The 18597-nt window shown below is 50.5% G+C and overlaps 1 protein-coding gene across 1 annotated transcript; it reads left to right on the top strand.

Moving 5' to 3' along the window:
* The first annotated feature begins 255 nt into the window (after positions 1 to 255).
* LOC135816547 (uncharacterized) lies at positions 256 to 2276 on the top strand. The gene is made up of 2 exons (XM_065329743.1): positions 256 to 1612; positions 2266 to 2276. The coding sequence occupies exons 1-2, from the start codon at positions 256 to 258 to the stop codon at positions 2274 to 2276; spliced, it is 1368 nt and encodes a 455-aa protein (XP_065185815.1).
* Positions 2277 to 18597: the final 16321 nt, after the last annotated feature.

Below are 18597 nucleotides of genomic sequence, written 5' to 3'. Positions count from 1 at the left end.
TTTGAGCTCTTCCTCCAGCGACGATAGTGGCGAGGAGGATGTGTAACTTGCTTGAATTTTCGACTGAGTTGCTTACTGACATGTAAATTATCATGTATAATATATAGTGCTTTGTGATCGTTGCTTGCTTCAAATATTCGTATTTCTTTCCTGAGACAAGTGTGAAGATAAGCGCCAATTTTAACTGGGCGGACCAAGTATTCTTCACTGTCTGATGAGGGGGTGAGTGACGATGACTACAAACATGCTGAGACAATGTGGATGAAATTCGACTGTCAGACTCTTGGTGATTATCACGACTTGTATCTCAAGACCGACGTGTTTCTCTTGGCTGACATCTTTGAGAATTTCAGAGTAGAAGCTGTCAGAACGTATCAGCTGGATCCAGCAAATTACTACACTCTGCCTGGATTTGCCGCCTGGGATGCTCTGTTGATGTACTCAGGTGTGTCCTTGGAATTACTAACAGACTATGATCAGCACTTGTTTGTAGAATCAGGAATGAGAGGTGGTGTGTCGATGGTCTCACAACGATATGCTGCTGCTAATAATCACTATCAGGAGAAATTTGATGCTGATCAGCCATCGTCATTTATCCAGTATCTCGATGCCAACAATCTCTATGGTTGGGCAATGTCACAGCATCTCCCAGTGTCTGATTTTCGGAGGGAGAAACCATCAGAGAAACTCCTGAACAAGATACTGAATACTCAAGATGATTCCTCATCGGGGTATATCGTCGAGTGTGATCTGGAATATCCACACGAACTTCATGAGAAGCACAACGATTATCCAGTTGCTCCGGAATGTCTTTCCGTCAATGAGGACATGCTATCTCCATACCAGCAGGAGCTTGTTGATAAACTCAATTCTTCCGGAGTAGATGCTCTCAAACTTGTACCAAACTTGAGGGGCAAGACAAAGTACGTTCTCCATTACCGAAACTTGAAACTCTACACTCAGCTCGGACTACGTTGTGTCAAAATTCATCGTGCTCTGAAATTTACTCAGACACCGTGGATGAGAAACTACATCGAGAAGAATACAGACCTCCGGAAGAAGGCAAAGGATGATTTCTCTAAGGACTTCTATAAACTGATGAACAATGCGGTGTTCGGGAAAACTATGGAGAACGTTCGGAGGAGAGTCAACATAAAATTGCTGAGAAGTCGTGAGGAGAAGAAAATCAAACAGCTTGTTGCCAAACCAACGTACAACCGCCATGTGATCTTCAACGATGACCTGATCGGGGTACAAAGTAACAGGACAAAGGTCGTCCTCAACAAGCCCATATATGTTGGGATGTCGATTTTGGATCTCTCAAAGACACTCATGTATGACTTTTACTACAATCACCTGAAAGTGATGTATGGCTCTGATGTGAGACTCTTGTACACCGATACAGACAGCTTGGTTCTTCATTTCTTTACTGATGATCTGTTTCATGACATGAGTGAGTTTCTTGAGAAGTATGATACAAGCAATTATGATCAATCACATCCGTTATATTCCGAGAAAAACAAGAAAGTTGTTGGCCTGTTCAAAGATGAACTCGGTGGAAAACTGATCACTGAGTTTGTAGGACTTCGTTCCAAGATGTACAGTTACTCTGGTGAGGAAAGTGGAAAAAGAGCAAAGGGGGTGAAAAAAGCAGTGCTCAAGAAAACTATCACACATGATGATTTCCGAAATTGTCTCTTGGATCAATCCGTGTTCCATCGAGAAATGACAACTGTTGGTACGACCAAGTCACCCCGCAGATCTCCACTAGTAACTTGCTCAGTTTAGACCAAGACATGAATAACCTTGGGTAGTAGTAAACCTAGGTGCTGTTGCGCACATGTCTGTACTGTTCCCCGGCCCTCAGTTACCATGGTTACCTCAGCCTGCTCATGACTACTGTGTGTTGTGTCCTGTTGATGTCCCTATTCATAACTGCTGCATTGCCTTTCATATTACACCTCATGTTTCTCATGAATTCACGCTAGACTAGACGTCTGCGTAGGGACAGCATGCTGGTGTGCTGCATGCATTCTTTGCTAGTTCCATGCATACTGCAGCATAGTTCTTTGCCCTACTGTGGCGGGAAGGTCGTCCCGTGCAGCCGCAATGATCAGCTGCGCTACGGAAGTTCAGTTCCGGCAAACACGCGTGCGGATTTGCATTTTGCTGCTTGATTTTGATGTGTTTGGGGTTAGTGCAAGGAAAGAGCTTGCTGGTGCAGTTGTTGGGTTCTTTGTCTTTGGCTGTTTCTGTTACTACCAGGTAGTAGCTAGCCTTTCTGAAGTATTGCAATCAGTTTGCAATGGATACAGTCTTCTCCTAGTGATAATATTCTATAAACCTCAGACTCTGTGTTGTGAGTGAGAATACCGGCGCAAACATTGGTCCTTCGAGCCGGATCGCGAATGGCGGAGGAACAAAGAACGAGTGCTCGTTCAACCAAGGGAGTTGCTCCCAGGCGACTGGGGTTTGAGGACGAAGAGAGTGCGACCAGTCCAAGAACCAGCTTCAACAGGCAGACACCGTCGCTCGCATCAAGCCGCACGTCAGGAAGTGCGCCATCAGTGATGGAAGCAAGGTGCGCCCTGCTAGAAGCGAGAAAGAGGGTCGCAGAGGCGGAGGCTGACCTGGCCAGCTTGAATCTCGAGAGGGCGTCCAGACGCTCTGGCACACCGAAGTCTTCATCGCCCGCGATGAGAGAGGAAGTGTTCGAGGAAGAGCGACGATCTGAAATGCAAGCGCCCACAGCTGCAAATGGCAGCGATGAGGTGAGCGTGTTGTATCCTGCTAAATCCGTACAGTCAGGGCAAACTAGTGACCCGGACTTGATAGACCTGAGTGCAGATAGTGTCTGCGACCCACGTACAGTCAAGTCCCGTTCTACAAGCGGTAGGACAGTAGAGCGACTTCAAGGAGTTGGCAAAAACTCAATTTTAGTGTCAGACTCAGTAAGTACCGGTACACAGCGCACGGAGCAGGTAGAGCAAGGTACTAGTGCCTCTTCACACATTCCGTACAGCATGGCAGAACGCGCAGATGCCACACCGCTAGCTTTAGCGCCATCACCGCTCCAAGCACTGCAGGGTAGTCCTGAACCTGTGAATCTCCCTGAGCAGTCAGCTGTAACCGCACACAATGCACAGTCACAGGCCAACGAAGACGCACTCAGTCACGCACACCGGATGATTGATTGCCTGCAGCAAAGTTTACAACAGTCCGCTGACGAAAGTCATGAGAAGGATCTTGTCGTGCAACACCTTCAGTCTGAATTGCGGCGAACACGTCGCGAGCTAGACCTCCACCGGTTGAAGAGCACAGCTCAAGCTGAGAACAGCGACCTGTATGATTGCAACACCGAACTGCGGGCTGAACTCGACAAGATGAAGCGCGTATCGGAGCAGCGCAAGGTAGAGTTCGAGGCGATGGCCTGCCAGAGACAGCGGTCACGCGAAGAACTCCAGGAGATCGAGGAGCAGGCTGCGCGCGCGGAGGGTGACAAGGATCACCTACGTGAGCTCCTGAGTCAAGCCAGGCAATCTGCGGAGCAGCAGCAAAGGAAAGCTGACCAGTGGCGCCAGCTGTTCCTAGAGGAATGCGCAGCGCGAGGTAGCCCTGCAGACCGGGCAGTCGAACAGAGACGTGATACCGTGACTGACACGGGTAGTCCTGGTAACGATGCTCGATTCCACGCCGTCCACGAGTACGAGCCTCGACCTGCAGAACTCAGGGGAGCGAGGTCTGTGGACAAGTCATCGTCATACCACCGCCGGACTCCAGCTGAGTACCACCAACCCGTCCCGAAAGATACTGAGGATGTGGAGTCCCTTGGCGACAAGGCTGAGCCGACAGAACGCCTGCCGCCTGCAGCACGCGCTAGGGACCAGCCAATCACAGATGAAGAGCACACCCCGGCCCAGGCCGCTCAGACTTCAGTAGTGACAGCTGTCAGCCAGCTTGCGGAAGCCTTGGCCGGACACCTGACGACAGCCACGCAGAGACATGGCTCCCAAGATACTGGCAGCGACCTTCACAAGATAGTCGCCCGACAGTCCACCGCAAAGGACCTCCCAGAGTTTAACGGCGACCCGGCGTCCTGGCCGATGTTCCGCCATATGTTCACGTCATCGACGAGTGAATGCAAATTCTCCAATGCGGAGAATATGGCCAGGCTACAGAAAGCCCTCAAAGGGAAGGCTAAGGACACCGTCAAAGCCATGCTCATCGTACCTGATAACGTCGATCGTGTCATGCAGACTCTGGAAATGCGGTTCGGGCAGCCAGAGCAGGTGATACAGACCATAATTGACGGCGTCAAGAAACTGAAGCCAGCTGGAGAAGAGGACTTCGAGGCCCTCATCAACACGGCAAATGCGGTCGGCAACCTCGTCGCAACAATGCAGCTCATGAACGATACCGGACATCTCACAAATCCCACCCTGCGGCAGGAAGTGATCATGAAACTTCCCAACAGCCTGAAGCGGCAATGGGGGGAGTTCGTCCATACCCAACAGACCGGAGTGACCCTGGCAACACTCTCCGAATGGCTATCACAACGAGCGGACGCTATCAGCCACGTCAGAAGACTCACCGCCACTGACAGAGCTGAAAAGCCGCCATCTGGCAGGCGACCAGGCGGCCTCCGTGGGAACACCTTCACCGCACGAGAAGAACAATGTGGTTTCTGCGAGAAAGCCGGGCACTCCGCTGCCAACTGCAACACCTTGAAGAAGGCCCTAGTCAAGGACAGGTGGAAGTGGATCAAGAATGAGAACCGCTGCTTCGTCTGTTTTGGCTGTGGACACCAAGTCAGGGACTGCCCGAAGAAAGCACGGTGCGGACGTGACGGGTGCGAAAGGCTACACTACCGACTCCTCCATCTGCCGCAACCGAGCACGCAGGAGAGGACGGGGGACCAGCCAGCGCCGTGCAACGCAACTCGACGACCTAACAGTGGGAGGGTGATGCTGCGCACAGTACCCATCAACGTCACAGGCACGAAGGGGACGGTCCACACGTTCGCTCTGCTCGACGAAGCATCTACAGTCACGTTGCTTGACGCTAGCCTAGCCAAGGAGATCGGTGCCAAGGGGACGCACTGCCCGCTGACACTGACCTGGACGGACGACACCAGCCAGACTGACAACAACTCCAGGAAGGTGGAGGTTTCGGTGTTCGGAAGCGGGCAGGAGTTCTACCTGAACGATATACGAACCGTTACATTGGATCTACCCAAGCAAGACCTCGACGTCAACAGCACCTGCCAGCACTGGAAACACCTCCGAGACGCTGATCTGACAGTGGAGGATATGCAGAAGCCCAGAATGCTCATCGGGCAGGACAATTGTGACCTGATCATGCCCCGAGAGTGGGTCGAGGGACCGCCCAGATCGCCGGTAGCCACGCGGTGCAAGCTAGGCTGGGCAATCCACGGCAGAGTCGATGACCTCAGCACCGAAAACGCCCACAGCAGCCTGTCAGCGCAAATCAAAGATGGCTGCTTCGATGACGACCTACATCTGCTCGTCAAGTCTTTCTTCACCACAGGCTCGTTTGGTGTCAAGGTCACCAGCACTAAGATCCGGTCCCGACAGGAAGCGCGAGCTGAGAGGATCATGAAATCGACCACCAGACGAGTCGGAGACCGCTGGGAAACCGGACTCCTGTGGAGAGAAAGTGGCATACTCCTACCAGAGAGCAAGCCCATGGCCCTCCGGCGGCTGTTCTCCATCGAGCGAAAGATGGACAGGGATCAAGTCTTCGCTGACGCGTACTGCAGTAAGATCGAACAGTACCTGGCTGCCGGTTATGCCTTCAAGCTGACACCAGAAGAGGAGACAGCATTCCACGAGCGCAAGTGGTACCAGCCGCACTTTGGTGTCACGAACCCGAACAAACCAGGGAAGCTGCGACTAGTCTTCGACGCGGCAGCCTCAAGCAACGGCATGAGCCTAAACGACGCCCTGGTTCCGGGTCCGGATCTCCTGAATTCTCTCACCGGCGTTCTATTCAAGTTCAGGGAGCACCGTATTGCCTTCGGCGGCGATATACAGCAGATGTTCCACCAGGTTCAGATTCGGGAAGAAGATCAACCATCCCAACGCTTCCTTTGGCGAGGCATGAAACGTGATAGAGAGCTGGACGCGTACCAAAGGAAGGCGATGACGTTCGGAGCGGTATGCTCGCCTGCCTCGGCCCAGTTCGTGATGCGGAGGAATGCTGAGGAGTTCAGGGACAACCACGAAGAAGCTGTCTACGCAATCAACCGCAAGCACTACATGGACGACTACTTCGATTCAACGCCAACCGTGGAGACAGCTGTCGCCAGAGCGCTTCAAGTCGTCAAGATCCACAAAGCCGGCGGGTTCACCATTCGTAGCTGGGTAAGCAACTCGTCAGAGGTCCTAGCAAGCGTGCCACCCGAGCTCAGGTCCGACAGCGCTCTCACGATCGACAGCGGTGAAGCGGACACCCCGACCGAGAAGACCCTTGGCCTCAAATGGATGCTGCGGGAGGACATCTTCAGCTTCAAGCTAAGTGCACGACTGGTGACACAAGAAGCAGAAGTGACGCAGCCGACAAAGCGACATGTGCTACGCATGTGCATGTCAGTATTTGATCCGCTTGGCTACCTGGCGTTTCACACGGTATCGGCAAAGGTACTTCTCCAGCGGACATGGCGCACCGGAGTCAGCTGGGACCAGCCGCTGCCGGATGACCTCGTGACACGCTGGAAAGAGTGGTGGCAAATGCTACTCAAGCTGAGCGAGCTGTCTGTGCCACGCCCCTACAGTGAAGATATGACCAAGAGAGCCCAAGTTCAACTACACGTCTTTGGAGACGCCAGCGAGTCGGCCTTTGCGGCTGCAGCCTACCTCAGAGTCACCTTCGCCGACGGGAGTGCCCAGGTCGCTTTCGTGCTGGGAAAAGGAGGAGGTGGCTGCGTGAATACCTGCCGACGTTGACGAGAAGGACGAAGTGGCATCAGCGACAGCAGAAAGAAGTCAAGGTCAATGACATAGTCGTGATTGCCGACAGAGACCTACCCAGAGGCAGCTGGCCGAAAGGTACCATTACGGCCGTCTATCCCGGCACCGATGGACATGTCAGAGTGGCCGACGTCAAGACAGCGTCCGGGACATACCGCAGGCCGGTGTCAAAGATCTGTGTGCTGGACGTTCTGAATGAGGGTGACGTTTGAAGACGTCACCGGGGGGAGGATGTTGGTACGACCAAGTCACCCCGCAGATCTCCACTAGTAACTTGCTCAGTTTAGACCAAGACATGAATAACCTTGGGTAGTAGTAAACCTAGGTGCTGTTGTGCACATGTCTGTACTGTTCCCCGGCCCTCAGTTACCATGGTTACCTCAGCCTGCTCATGACTACTGTGTGTTGTGTCCTGTTGATGTCCCTATTCATAACTGCTGCATTGCCTTTCATATTACACCTCATGTTTCTCATGAATTCACGCTAGACTAGACGTCTGCGTAGGGACAGCATGCTGGTGTGCTGCATGCATTCTTTGCTAGTTCCATGCATACTGCAGCATAGTTCTTTGCCCTACTGTGGCGGGAAGGTCGTCCCGTGCAGCCGCAATGATCAGCTGCGCTACGGAAGTTCAGTTCCGGCAAACACGCGTGCGGATTTGCATTTTGCTGCTTGATTTTGATGTGTTTGGGGTTAGTGCAAGGAAAGAGCTTGCTGGTGCAGTTGTTGGGTTCTTTGTCTTTGGCTGTTTCTGTTACTACCAGGTAGTAGCTAGCCTTTCTGAAGTATTGCAATCAGTTTGCAATGGATACAGTCTTCTCCTAGTGATAATATTCTATAAACCTCAGACTCTGTGTTGTGAGTGAGAATACCGGCGCAAACAACAACACTCCGGAGTCATAGTCACGTTATTTTCGGAGAAACGGTTAAAATAAGATAGCCTTATCACCATTGGACACAAAACGATACATCATAGAAGATGGATGTAGCACGTTAGCGTTCGGACACCATGAAATACCAAGATATCTGGCTGAGGAGGGGTTTGATAGTAGCATTTCATTCATGAGTTATGCTCCGGATATGATGAAGCAGTTCGTCCAGTGATCATGAGAAAGAAAAAAAAGGAAAAAAAGGAAAAAGAAAGAAAGACATTTTTTTTACTTTTTCTTACACATTCGAACTCTCCCATATAGCATCAAGTCTTTGTTGTGACGTTTTACACTTTGGAATGAATGGTTTGATCTTGATCACATCATCTTCATCATCAATGAGTTTCGAAAGTAGGAATGGATAACTCACTTTGACTTTTTTCTCTTTATTTGCTACTTCCTTGATCCTCTGAATTTTATCAACAAGATTGTTGAATGGGGTTTTGCTAAGATATTTTTGTAAACCAACCTTGTTCAGGGTTATCTCCAACCTTGTTTCGATTCCTGTTCTGGTTTTGGATTTTTCTATTTCTTCGAAGAAAGATGTATCATACAGATCATTTTTCTTCATCTCATACACCTCAAGATTCTCTGGAGTTACTTCATTTTCCAAAATCATCAATTCTATATCTGTAGGAAACCATTCCTGGTTTCTATAGTCAATGTAGTCCGCTATCATCTTATCTTTCCTGGTAGAGTGTTCATCATCTATCCATGTATCCATCACTTCTTCTTCTTTGTTTGTGGAGTAGTCGTCATCAAACCAGGCATCCATGATTTCACTTCTAAAAAAATATTTTTTGCTTTTTGTTTTTGTGGATTGTTTGACTATTTTTACAAATCGTTTGCTGAGAATTTCACTTCTTCTTTCTGGAAATGCTTTATAGCAACAACAACAAGTTTGAGACTGAGAGTGTCATCGGTCTTGTCTTTGTAAACCCACTTCAGGTGAACGATACCATTGACGGTGTCACCTTGCTTGATCTTGTTGGTTTTTGATGGTTTGTTGTCCTCATTAAAGATTGTACAATCAGGAGAAATCTGGAGAAACAGTATTGGGTGGTCACACTTTGCTGTGTTAATTCTGCTTCTAAACACATTTCCTTCGGATTCTATCTGCTTCTCGATCCGACGGATGGATTTACAAATGTCACTGTCAGAAGAAAATTTCAGAGAGTCCTCTTGTCCTTTCTTCACAACATTCATGATATTTGTCTCATCAGTGAATTTTATGTATGGTTCCTTATCATTGATTGTCAGTGATCCACATTTATTCCCATCCTTGATTGTAATTCGACAATCAATGGAGTCAGTGAGAATAGCAGCTGTGTCAAACGGGGTTGGTTTCTTGCTTGTCATATTGGAAAGTTTGTGTAGAATCGTTGGTTATACCTATGGAAACCGTTCCTCTAATACAGAATAATTAGGATCCTCACCCAAAGCTGAACCACCCGAAGTTGGCTCAGAAACCGATCCCACATCAGTCCTCGAAGTGAGCCAAGATGGGGTAAGTGAAAAAGCTGAAGTTGGCTCACTTCCGATTTTCTCGGAGACAGCAAGTTGACTCACTTTTCTGGAACTGGGTTGAGCCAACATGGGATCAGTGGTTGGAGTTGTAAAATTAGTACTTGGAGGTGTAAAATTAGTACTTGGAGTTGTAATATTAGTACTTGGGTGTCTATCCTTTAGTATTTATAGGTTAGTGCATGGCAGGGAGGGCCTTATGGCTTGTTAGTGCCCGACAGGTTAGCCTGAGGGCCGTAGGCCCGAGGGCTAACCTGAAGGGCACAAACAAGCCATAAGACCCTCCCTGCCATGCACTAACTATTTTAGAACGAGGTTACATGCATTATCTCACTTCCATTATACTTGTGTACCACTATATTGGGTAGTTTTGTGGTTTGTGTGCAGAGAGACTTGGTGTGGTATGAAAGAATATTTTCTTCTGGTAAGTTATGGTAACTCAGCACCACTGAGGACTACTAAAAGTAGAATGGAAGCAAATGAAATGCTGGGCTCTTATTGCGAGCTTCATTCTTATTCATATACATGTATGTAGCTTGTGGAGCTATTTAGGGGCTTTGAGAGCCCCTTGTCGATAACTGTAATGACTTTGATCCTCGCTTTTTATAGGTTTACGAAAGCTGTTGACAAAGAAAATTCGTACAGATGAAAGAATACGGGAGGCAAAAACCGTACACACTTCTGAATTGCGTAGCTTTTAGTAGTACACCGTACACGTTATGCAGAGTTCATTATCTGCACCGTACTATTATGCATACAGGGAGTTGTACCCACCAGTTTAGAGTATATTCAGCGGGCTTTAAACTAATCCAAGGCCCTCGACGCGTCATCAAGAGTAGTAAAATAACGATTGAGCGGGCTTTAAACTCTGATAAGGCCCTTGGCGGGAATGTCGCTGATTGGTCGTTTCCTGGACAACGAGACAGACCTCGTTCTAAAGTAGTATAGGGGGAGGGGGAGACTTTCGAGAGCGGCCCGAAGGACCGATCGAGAAAGTCGATTTTGGCTCACCTGGAAGGTGAGCCAGAACCCCCTCCTCCTATACTACTGGTGTTGGGGTGTAATGCAGCAATGTTCATAGGGGTGTTAGGGGGCGGGTGAATGCAAGAAAGTGGTGCCGGGGCTGATTGCTGTTCGCTCTTATATCTTGGCTGGACAGGCTGACACGGCGTGCGAGCCTGAGCAGAAGAGGCAGGCGTGTCGAAAGCGATATGGGCCGCTGCAGGCGCCGTGATTGTGGCGGCGGCAAATTTCGGTTGATTTAGTGCTTGCACTCTCACCAATGAAGCGCTTCCTCAGGCTCCTACTCACCAATGCTTTTGGCCTAAAGTCAAAGCTTGGTGAACTTGCACATGTTGCAAAGTGCTCCTCACCTGATGTCATCGCTGTTACGGAGACAAAAATTCTCAACCGCAAAGGTCACTGACAGTGAGGTCTGTCTGTCCGGATACGCTCCCCCAATCCGACATGACAGAAACGCTCATGGAGGCGGAGTTGCCATCTGGGTGAAATCAAACATGGCCTTCCAGCACCTGGACCGGTTCAGCACGGAACACCACGAAGTGATATGGATATCTGTATCAACAGCTAGCCGGTCCAGTTATCTGTGCACTCTACCGATCAGGCTCCACAGCCGGGACAGACACCGAGCTGATCGAATACCTTGATACCCACCTAGATGAGGCCCGCAGCCACGGTGACTATGTTATCCTCGCAGGGGACTTCAATGTCCACAATGCAGCATGGCTAGGGAGCACCAAGACTACCTCGGCAGGAGAAGCAGCCGAGGAACTCTGCTATGTTCATGGCCTGGAGCAACATGTCAACATCCCCACACGTGGAGACAACACCCTGGACCTTGTGATGTCTGACTTCAGTGAACCGGTTCAGGTGAAATGCCATGCCCCACTGGGGTCCTCTGACCACGCTGTCCTCACCATGGACTTCCCTATCTCTGCGTTCCGTGAACCAAAAACCACACGCACTGTCTGGCGGTACAACCAAGCAGACTGGAACCGCCTCTGTCACTTTTTCCTAGCCTATGACTGGTCAACTGCCTTCACCACCAGCGCTGATGAGTCGTGCGCCAACATCACCGAAGTTATCCTCCAGGGTATGTCACGTTTCATCCCATCCCGGCAACTCACATCCCGGCCGACGGATCCAGCTTGGTAGACCCCTGAGTGCACGGATGCCATAAAAGCAAAAGAGAGGGCTTGGGCTACTGCCAGACGGCAGAAGTCAACAGCAGCGCGGCAGACAGCCTCAGCAGCCACTCTACGTTGTAATGACATCCTCCAGCATGCCAAGGTGGCCCGCCTGGCTACCCTGCGTACTAAGCTCTCCAAAGCTAGCCTGAGTGACCGCTCCTGGTGGTCTACCATCAAGCAAGCAGGTGGCAGCAGCAGAAACACGTCCATCCCAACTCTTACGCCGCAGCCTGGTTTGGAATTGAGGTCGGCAGAGCAGCCTGGCCCCGCCACCACTTCTCGCACATATTCGGGAATATAGTGGACTTTCGTATAAAATAAAAAAAATAAAAAAAATGCGTATCGAATGCTGAAAAAGCTGAGTGTTTTGGGCAGTATTTCGCCTCAAAGTGCAGCCTGGGCGCCGACGACTTCCCCGCCAACCAACCAGCGACTGATTTCCCCCACGTTGCTCAGCGCACGGCTGAAAAGCTCTCAACGGTTCGGTTCCGCCCTGCCACTGTCAAGAGAGAACTCCGGCGCCTAAATGCATCGAAAGCTACTGGACCGGATTGCATTCCCGCGCGAGTTCTGAAGATGTGTGCCGACCCCCTAAGTAAGCCACTCTCCAAACTGTTCTCCCTTAGCTTCTACAGCATGGTTATGCCGACATCCTGGAAGACAGCTAGAGTCACACCCATTCACAAGAAGAAATCCAAGAACCTGCCTCAACCCTACAGACCTGTGTCTCTGCTGTCTATCATATCCAAAGTGATGGAAACAATTGTCAATCGTCAGATAACCAGTTTCGTGGAGTCCCACAATGTCATCTCTGCGAAACAGTTCGGGTTCAGAAAGGGCCTGAGCACAGCCGACGTCTTAACCAAGCTCCACTGTGAATGGTCCCGAGCAGCCGGCCTAGGAGGAGCCGCCCATGTTTAGGCGATAGACATAGCAGGCGCCTTTGATAAAGTCAGCCATGCTGGCCTGCTGCATAAGGCTTCCGTGTACGGTCTAGACGGCCCGCTTCTCGGATGGCTGGAAAGCTACCTGCACAACCGGCGCCTGCAGGCTGTTGTGGGCGGCCAAGAGTCCTCCCTGCACCATATCCAAGCAGGGGAACCACAAGGTAGCATCCTTGGACCAACGTTATTCCTCCTGTACGTAAATGACTTTTTTTTTTTTTTTTTTTTTTTTTTTTTTACTACGTTCACATAACCAGCTCGAAAAGAATAAGGAAAGACAATGGTACGGAGACTAGGACAAACGTGACAACTAATGAGCAGGCGCTGCACCGAGACGCAGCAGTGATGGTGGGGCATTGATGACTCTGCCGACCTGAGGTCTCGGCGTCACGGCCAAAAACACGCACCAAAAGCAATGAAAAATGAAGAAGATAGAGCTGTACAGGTGAGAAAGATGCAAAAACCAAGGCTTAACACGAGCGATTGTGGGGGAGAAACTGTCTTAGCGTCATACTATTCATAGGGAATCGACTGCCCAGAGCCAGTTTGTGCTGCGAAGATGGCGGTAAACATTCGTTTTGAATGATTGCATTCTCTTGCTGTGGGGAGGCTGGGATAGGAGAGCGGCAGGGAGGGAGTTCCAATCGCTGATGCTGCAGTATGGGAACGAGCGCTTCAGTGCCAGCGGGGCAGATGCAGGCAGCTGGTGTTGGAGCTGGTGGTCATGGCCACTGACAGCACCGTGCTCGCTGCGAGTTCTGGGGTTGGTAGAGATGATGTGGCGCGGTGGCAACACAGAGAGCAGCTGCGGAGGACCAGGCAAGTAGTGCAGCTTGTACAGGCAGGCAAGCGAGGCAACAGTGCGGCGGATGGCCAGGCTGGGTAGGTGTGCCCCAGGGCCGATAGCATGAAGCGCGCGGCGCTGAACATTGTTCAGACGCTGGAGGTGACTCTGCGCAGCTCCCATCCATACAAGAGGCGCATACTCCATGACTGGTCGTACGAACGCCTTGTATACGGTCGTCCGGCCGGCGGGGGTGAGTATGTGGGCGGCTCTGTTTAGGACCCCAAGCCGTTGGCGTGCACGGGTGGCTACGGAGCGTAGGTGATCGCTGAAGGTCAACTTGGCGTCCACCTTCACACCAAGGAGGGTGATGGTAGTTGTCTCGGGCACCAGTGTGCCACCAAACAGGAGTGGGGGGAGATCTAAGCCGGTGCGTCTGAGGGTGGCTGTCATGGCCTGGGATTTGGTCGGTTCAAACATCACTTTCCATGTACGACCCCACTCGTGCAGTCGGTCAACGGACACCTGCAGTGACTGCGCGGCGACTGTTGGGGTCTGCTGGGAGGTGACTAAGCTGTACAAAGTTGTATCATCAGCATAGCGAGGACACCTTGCCTGCTGGTGCTGAGCTTGCCACGTATGCAGATGACACGACACTGTATCAGTGCATCTCTGCCACCGCCAGCATATCCGACTCTGCAGCACAACTCCAGGAAGCAGTGGACGCCGTCTCCCACTGGGGTTCCAAGTGGAAGGTCACCTTCGAGCCATCCAAATCTCAGGCCCTCATCATCGACCACCGCAAGTCTCCCCCAGCGGTCCCACCAGTGCTCTTCAATGGAGTGACTGTTCCTGAAGAGAAGGAAATTAAACTTCTGGGCATAGCATTCGACTCGCAACTGTCCTACGCAGCACACCTCCGGGCCGTGGCCTCAAAGGCTGCCCAACGCCTACACTTCCTGAGAAAAGTTTGCGCCCCTGTTGGACTCCAGCGGCCGCACGGCAGTCTACAAAGGCTTCGTGCGGCCAACAATGGAATACTGCTGCCTGGTGTGGATGGGGTCAGGTACATCCAGACTGGACAAAATCCAGCACAAGGCACTGAAGGTGATCGGCCCAGGCGCCTGGCTCCCCAGCCTGAAACACCGCCGACTGGTTGCTGCGCTTTCGTTCACGTTCAAGCTGTCTTACCTTCCAACAACAAGCCCCCTGAAGCCCATCCTCCCACCTCCAGCCAATCCCCGCCCAGTGGGTGGTCGATCCACTAGGTTAGCCACGGAGACTGCCCACTGCCAGCCGCTCCAGCTCAAGTCGACGCTGCCCGTGCGCATTCGTAGCAGCCTCCAGGGTTCCTACCCAGACTGCATTATTCCCTTGTGGAACAGCCTACCAGCGACCATTCTACCAGCACGGCCGCAACCCAGCCAGCTCCAATCATTCAAAGAAAAATGCAACAAGTATCTGCTGCACCTGAACTGGCAAGCAGCCACCGACGCCCTATGAAACGGTTTAGACCAGTGCCTCACTAGCATCCTCCCCCCCCCCCCTTACCACAATGTGACGTTATCTTTCACTCTGCTTCTCTCACGACCATCTACCCATTGTCCTTGTTTCTCACTATTATTCATTTCCCCTCTTCCTCCTCTCTACATGGTTTTACTGCATTATGGCGCGCTTTGTCTGCGTAGACGCCGAGACCTTTGAGGTCGGCAGAGCAGCCTGGCCCCGCCACCACTTCTCGCACATATTCGGGAATATAGTGGACTTTCGTAAAAAAAATTAAAAAAAAACTCTCTTTCGCCTGCTTGCCGCGAAAGGCCGAGGTGCACGCTCCGGCCAAGTGCCCCACCTTTGTTGTTGTTGTTGTATACTTTATTTATAGTGGAAATCAAAACAGGCAAAATGCCTAATAACATTGGACCCACTGTGAATTACATGTTAAAGGATATTGTGGAAAAAAGTAGATACAAGAGAAAAAGAGAAAGGAAAAAAGACGGAAGGTTGGTTGCAACGAACAGATATCAATCCAGTAAGCATTGGAAAACCTATGTCGCTGATAATATATACTGCAAGGCTTGAGATTTAAAATCCAAATACCTATTTGAACATTTTGCTGCTGGTGGCAATCTATTCCACATAATGGCTCCAGCGTGCGTTAGGCGCTTAGCAGAACGAGCAGTGCTAGCAGGTGGGACCACAAGCAAGTTGCTTTGGCCTCCCCGAGTGCGAGTTGAGGGCACGACAGCAAAAAAGGACTCAAACAGGGTGCTACATGCATCATGCAAACATCGCCAGATGAAACAAAACATATTCAAGTGCACAGAAACCTGTAGATCACATACATGCATTCGATTTAGCAGGGGAGCAGTACTGGTCCACGGTGGCGACTTGCAGACTGCCCGAGCGGCACGTTTGAACAGCCTATGTAGCCGTTGTTCCTGGGCAACTGTCAAATACGGGTAGTAACTAATAGAAGCATACAAAAATTCAGGCAAAACGATAGATCTGAAGTAGGTGAGTCGGCATGGATACGGCAGCGAGGAAGCATGTCGCAGCAGGACAGCAATTTTGCCGGCAACACGACGAGCAACATGGTCCACCATTGTGGTCCAACTCATGTCCGAGTCAAAATGCAGGCCAAGGTATTTGGCAGATGTGACTACTGGTAGGACTTGTGAATTGCATACAACATTGATGTCGAGGGCTGCAGCTCTATGGTGTGGTATGGCGAGTATCTGCGTCTTGGTCTCGTTAAGGATCAGTCCACGATTCTTCAACCAAGTGGCCAGGTACTGAACTGCTGCAGTGAGGCGCTGGGAGACAACTTCTGGCTGTGGACTGCTCGCACGCAGCGAGATGTCATCAGCAAACTGAATAGTGGTGACGTCATGAGGGGCAAGGTCGCCGGCAATATCCCTCACATACAGAACGAAGAGCAAAGGTCCGAGAACTGACCCTTGAGGAACCCCTGACTGGCTGTCATAAGTTGTACTTCTGGTTTTTCCTGTCTCCACGTATTGCCGGCGATACATCAAGTAGTCTGAAAACCATTGCAAAGCAGTGCTAGTGAGACCCAGTTCAAAGAGGTCCTCAACCAGAATGCTATGCTTTACCTTGTCGAAGGCTTTAGACATGTCGACAAATGCTACTCCTGTGTGCTGCCCAGCGGCTTGTGCTTCATTAATGTTCTCTACAGCTAGCGCTAAGGCATCTGCTGTGGAATGCTGGTGTCTGTAACCAAACTGACTAGTAGGCAAGAAATTGTTCGTGTTGAGGTACTGCAGAAGCTGCTTATGAACAATACGTTCAAGCACTTTCGACACTATCGGCAATAGGGAGACTGGTCGGTAATTCTTGGGTTGGCTGGGGTCTCCAGCCTTGAACAGAGGCCGTATCTTACCCACCTTCATTGCCGCAGGAAATTGTCCTTCTCTCAATGACTTATTAAATAGTAGCGTGAGTGACGGTGCCAGGATGTCAGCATGCATCTGGAGGAGACTTGCTGGAATATCATCACTCCCAGTGGCTTTTCTGGCGTCCAACTGTTCCAACATTTTCCGAGTAGTTGCAATGGAGACTGGCAAGAATTCCGAGAAGTGCACCGCAGGTGGAGGCCCAAGGGGTAGGCGTAGCTGTGCAGGGCGAGCTGGATCTTCCACAACTTTCGAAAAAGTGTCTCGAATCGCATCCACCGTGCACTGTGGATCCCTGTACGTCGACTGTTTGCCTGTCAACTCCTTGATTATTTTCCAAGTCTCTCTGGCATTTCCAGTACATTGCTGAAATTTGGAGTTGTAGAATTCCTGTTTCCGGGTCCTGTTGTAGCTAGTTGCCGCACGTCTGGCTGTACTAAATTCATCATGAGTCTCCTGTGTCTTAGCAGAGAGCCACTTTCGGTGCAACCTATTCCGCTTGTGTAGTAAGTACAACAATTGCCGGTCAATCCATGGCACTGAAGGCTTCTTCGTTCTGTGATTACTTTGAAGTGGGGCATGGACATCCAAAACCTCAATAAACCGGCTAGACCACTCGGTCCACATGGCGCTTGGGTTGCCGGTAATACTACACAAGTTCTTCTGGGTTAAGTCACGCCGGAAGTGATCGTGGTTTATCCGGTGATAGTTGCGGTATAAACGTGTGGTGTCAGATCCACGAGGCACAATGAGGTGAAAGTCACTGGCCACGGCAGCATGGTCACTGAAAGCGACCGGGATGATCTTCGCTGTAGTGGAAGGATCAAAATTGTTCAGTATCAAATCGAGGGTGCTGTCTTGTCCTGTTGAGCTAAATCGCGTAGACTTGTTGACACCGTGATGCAGAGCATAGCTGTTCAGCAAGTCAGATAAGTAGTGATACTGAGGGTCCCTGGCACTTAGGTCAATATTCACATTAAAGTCACCACAAACGATAGCATTTGGCTGTGGCCTTAGAGCAGCGCAAAGATGTTCGTCTAGCTTGTCCCAGTAACCCACAGGTTCAGATGGAGGGCGGTAGATCGTTCCAACAAGACAACTGCGGGGTTTGCAAGCGACTTCACACCAGCAACTTTCCACACCATCAGTTGTTATGTCGTCTCTTGGTTTTACCGGAAGACATGACTTCCAGTATATGCAAACTCCTCCTCCTACTCGACCACTACGGTCTCTGCGTGTTACACTATATCCAGTCAGGGCTATTTCTTGGTCCGAAACAGTGGCGTCGAGCCAGGTTTCGTTGACACAGACTATATCCGGGGCGTTGAGTTGTTGTGTGAGCAGTAGGATGTCATTGAGTTTGTTACGCAGGCTCCTGATGTTGAGAAATAGAACGCGAAGTGCACTTGGGTGGGTAGGAGAAGGTAGTGGAACTGACGGACTAAATGAGTCAGCAAGGGGGTTAAGTGAAGACATGGCTGTTCTTGTAAAAGTGGGTTGGAGTCTGGCAGTTGGGTTTGACTCTGTCATAGATTATGTAAAAGAAGATCAAATCAGTACTCAAAGGTTATCCCACCGATTGTAACATTCGCCAGGCTGCTGTCTGCATCCTCTTGTGAATCTGCATTTCCAACTGGCAGTTCATTACTTTCAGAAAATCCTTCAGTGCTGTGCAGTGCAGTCCTGGACTGTGCTGGGAAGGTGTGTTTCCCAGAAGCCAGGGTGAAGCCCTCAGCGTCAGGTGACTGGTGAGCTGTCTTTCCTCTGCAGAATTTGTTCATATCCTGCATTGGGGTTCTGCTCG

Source organism: Sycon ciliatum, chromosome 5, assembly GCF_964019385.1.
Source record: "Sycon ciliatum chromosome 5, ocSycCili1.1, whole genome shotgun sequence".
Taxonomy (NCBI): Eukaryota; Metazoa; Porifera; class Calcarea; order Leucosolenida; family Sycettidae; genus Sycon; species Sycon ciliatum.
Note: the sequence above shows the minus strand (reverse complement) of the source record. Positions and strands in the feature narration are given on the sequence as shown.

What these genes read in the sequence shown, in the direction of transcription:
- LOC135816547 (XM_065329743.1), top strand. Translation starts at nt 256, where the DNA reads ATGTGGATGAAATTCGACTGTCAGACTCTTGGTGATTATCACGACTTG.